The 3,053-nt window shown below is 40.3% G+C and overlaps 1 protein-coding gene across 1 annotated transcript; it reads right to left on the reverse strand.

Moving 5' to 3' along the window:
- Positions 1-2,162: 2,162 nt before the first annotated feature.
- Positions 2,163-2,723, reverse strand: LOC143611135 (uncharacterized). Its single transcript, XM_077085422.1, has one exon. The coding sequence runs from the start codon at positions 2,721-2,723 to the stop codon at positions 2,163-2,165; it is 561 nt and encodes a 186-aa protein (XP_076941537.1).
- Between the last annotated feature and the right edge of the window lie 330 nt (positions 2,724-3,053).

Below are 3,053 nucleotides of genomic sequence, written 5' to 3' on the forward strand. Positions count from 1 at the left end.
ATTATGTATGGTGTTCGGTAGCACCTCCTAAGGTGTCTTTTTGTTTGAATCTATTTCGTTGTTGTTTACTTTGTTTTACTTGTGTTTTTCATGCTTGTTTGTTGTTTTTCCAGTGTCTTTGGAACTTTTCTATGGAGTGGTGCTACATACACCCTTCCTTAGCTTAGTAACTAAGAACCAATGCAAAGCATACCCTATCTTCTTATTAGTCCACAAAGTTTACTCTAACTTGTTTGTGGAATATTTCTGCATTAGTCTTTAGCTTTTTGAGCTTGTCAACTTGATAAGCTTCTAGTACTTATGGAGCAAGTTGATAAGAGATGCTCAGTCTCGTTTCATGGATATAACTTAGTTCTAAATGTTCCATGGAGTTGTATTGTTTTTGGGACTCAACCTGTATATAGGAAGATATAGCGTCTTGTTAACTGTTGAGCGCTATGGCCTAGGATCTCAACCCTGTACATGAGTAGGAACTACGCCGGACCTCACGCAACCTAGTTTGGAGGGTCTCACCCTTAGATAGGATAGTAAACAAGTTTGTTACTCAAAATATGATATCATTCATCGATTTTCTACTTTCATTAAACCCAAACAACTATTACAAGGACCTTAAAATGATATCCTAAACTAAAAACATCTTGAGGGGCTTGTCATTCTAGTGATTTGGCACCTTTTTCCCTTCCATGTCATTGTGCTTGTAAGATTTGCCCCTGTGGGCCTCTTTAATGACATAAGGACCTTCCCACTTGGGTCCCAATTTTCGCATGTTGGATTGCTTTCTGGCCTCGTTTTTTCTGAGGACCAGATCTCCAGGTTTAAACACCTTCTTTCTTACCTTCATGTTGTAGAAGGCTTCTAACTTCTTTTTGTACTTGCCTTCTTTGATGGCAACCTGATCACGAGCTTCTTTTAGGAGGTCAAGTTTAATTAAAACCACAAATTCGTTGGCTTCTTGATCAATGCTTCTTTCCCTTCTTGTATTTATTTCTAATTCGATAGGGATGACAATTTCTGAACCAAAAATTAAGCCGTAGGGCGTTTTTCCATGACTTGTTTTCTCCGTTGTTTAGATAGCCCATAGAACGCTTAGGATCACTTTTACCTATTTTCTAGTCATGCCTGCCCATCATGCCTTAATGCCTTCCATGATGCTTCGGTTCATTCGTTCAACTTGGCCGTTGGACTGGGGGTACGCAACTGAGTTGAACACTTTCTTGATTTGCTACTCCTTGCACCATTGGCTGAATGGCTTCTCAGCAAATCTCTTCCCATTGTCGGTGACTATCTCCCCTGACAGCTCATATATGTAGATTATAGTTTCCCATACGAAGTTTATCACATGTTTCTCTGTTATGGAAGCTAGGGGCTTAACTTTTGGCCACTTTGTGAAATAATCTACGGCTACTAGCAAGAATTTCATCCTTCCTGCCGCCTCGGGGAAGGGACCAACAATGTCCATTCCCCTTTTGTAAAAGGGCCAGACAGAAGTGACATGCACCAAGTTGTGCTTCGAATTGGTTTTAATGGGAGCATGGAGCTGACAGGCTTCACATTCGTGTATTACCTCGGGAGAGTCCTTTTGCATCATGGGCCAGTAGTATCCCAGGTTCATCAGCCTGGCTAGCACTGACCTTGAGCTAGAATGGGTTCCACAAATGTCTTAATGAACTTCCTTTACAAGATAATTGCTTTGATCTGGTCCCACGCATTGCAACAGAGGGCTCAAATACCCTTTCTTGTAAATGACATCTTCCTCCACAACATACTGCCTTGCTTTGATCCTCAGCTTCATGGCTCTTCATATTTTTGCTGGAAGCTTACCATCTTTGAGGAATTCTAGAATAGGGGACATCCATGTGGTTCCCTCTTCTTCAATGATATCTTGTATCTCTAGTTCCTCAATAGAAGGGCTTTTTAATACTTCTACCAGAACATTCTTTGTCAAATGAGCGAAGGCAGCTTACTAAGGGCGTCAGCCTGCTTGTTACTAGTTCGAGACACTTGAGTTAAGGAGCAGCTTTTGAATTCCTTATGAGCTCCTTGAACTTATGCTTGTATTTCAACGTCGAAGGTTCTTGCAATGAACTTGTTGTTTACTTGGTTAGCCACCAGTCTTAAATCAATAAAAGCACTTAGTTCCTGGATCTTCATTTTTTTTTTGCTTAACGGAGCCCTGCGATCAAAGCTACGTATTCTGCTTTATTGTTAGTATATGGAAACTCTAATGGGAGCGCATAAGTACATTCGGTTCCTTGGGGGTCTATAATTATTAGACCAGCTCCGGAAGCTTCTATACTTGAAGCTCCATCTGTGTAGAGTGTCCACTTCCACAAAGGTATAGCAGTTTCATCTTCTTCCAACCCATTTACTTCCATAGGCTCTTCTAATGTTTCAACTAGAAAATAGGCCAGGATTTGACCCTTGATTGTCTTTCTGGATTCATACACTATGTTGTGTTCACCTAACCCGATTGCCCATTTGGCTAGCCTTCCTGCGATTTTCTGCCTTTCCAAAATGAATCTTATAGATTTGTCAGTGACTACCTTCATTTGATGAGTTTGGAAGTGTCTTCCTTGCCTTTTGGCTATGTGAACGAGTACTAGGATTAACTTTTTGATGGGCGTGTAATTGAGCTCAACTTCTCTTAGCGCCCTGCTGATGAAGTACACTGGAATTTGGACTTTGTCACATTCCACAATAAGCACTAAGCTAATAGCTTCCATTCTTGCAGAGAGATAAATTGTTATTGAAATACACTGGAATTTGGACTTTGTCACATTCCACAATAAGTACTAAGCTAATAGCTTCCATTCTTGCAGAGAGATAAATTGTTATTTCTTTTCCTGCTAGAGGAGCTGCTAGAGCAGGCAAGGAAGCTAGATGCTCATTTAGGGCTAAGAAGACAACTTATGCCTCACTAGTCCATTGATAGTCTTTTTTGTCATTGAAATTCTTTAAAATTTTGAAGAAGGGTAAAGATTTTTCTGCTGATTTTGAAAGAAATCGTTTAAGTGCAACAATCTTACCATTGAGGCTTTGAACATCCTTCTTTG

Source organism: Bidens hawaiensis, unplaced genomic scaffold (genome assembly GCF_021521415.1).
Source record: "Bidens hawaiensis isolate Kalapana, Puna unplaced genomic scaffold, B.hawaiensis_p1.1 tig00029614_1, whole genome shotgun sequence".
In the NCBI taxonomy this organism is placed as follows: domain Eukaryota; kingdom Viridiplantae; phylum Streptophyta; class Magnoliopsida; order Asterales; family Asteraceae; genus Bidens; species Bidens hawaiensis.

Bases quoted from the DNA above. Each gene is read 5' to 3' on its own strand.
- LOC143611135 (XM_077085422.1), bottom strand. From the start codon at position 2,723: ATGGAAGCTATTAGCTTAGTGCTTATTGTGGAATGTGACAAAGTCCAA.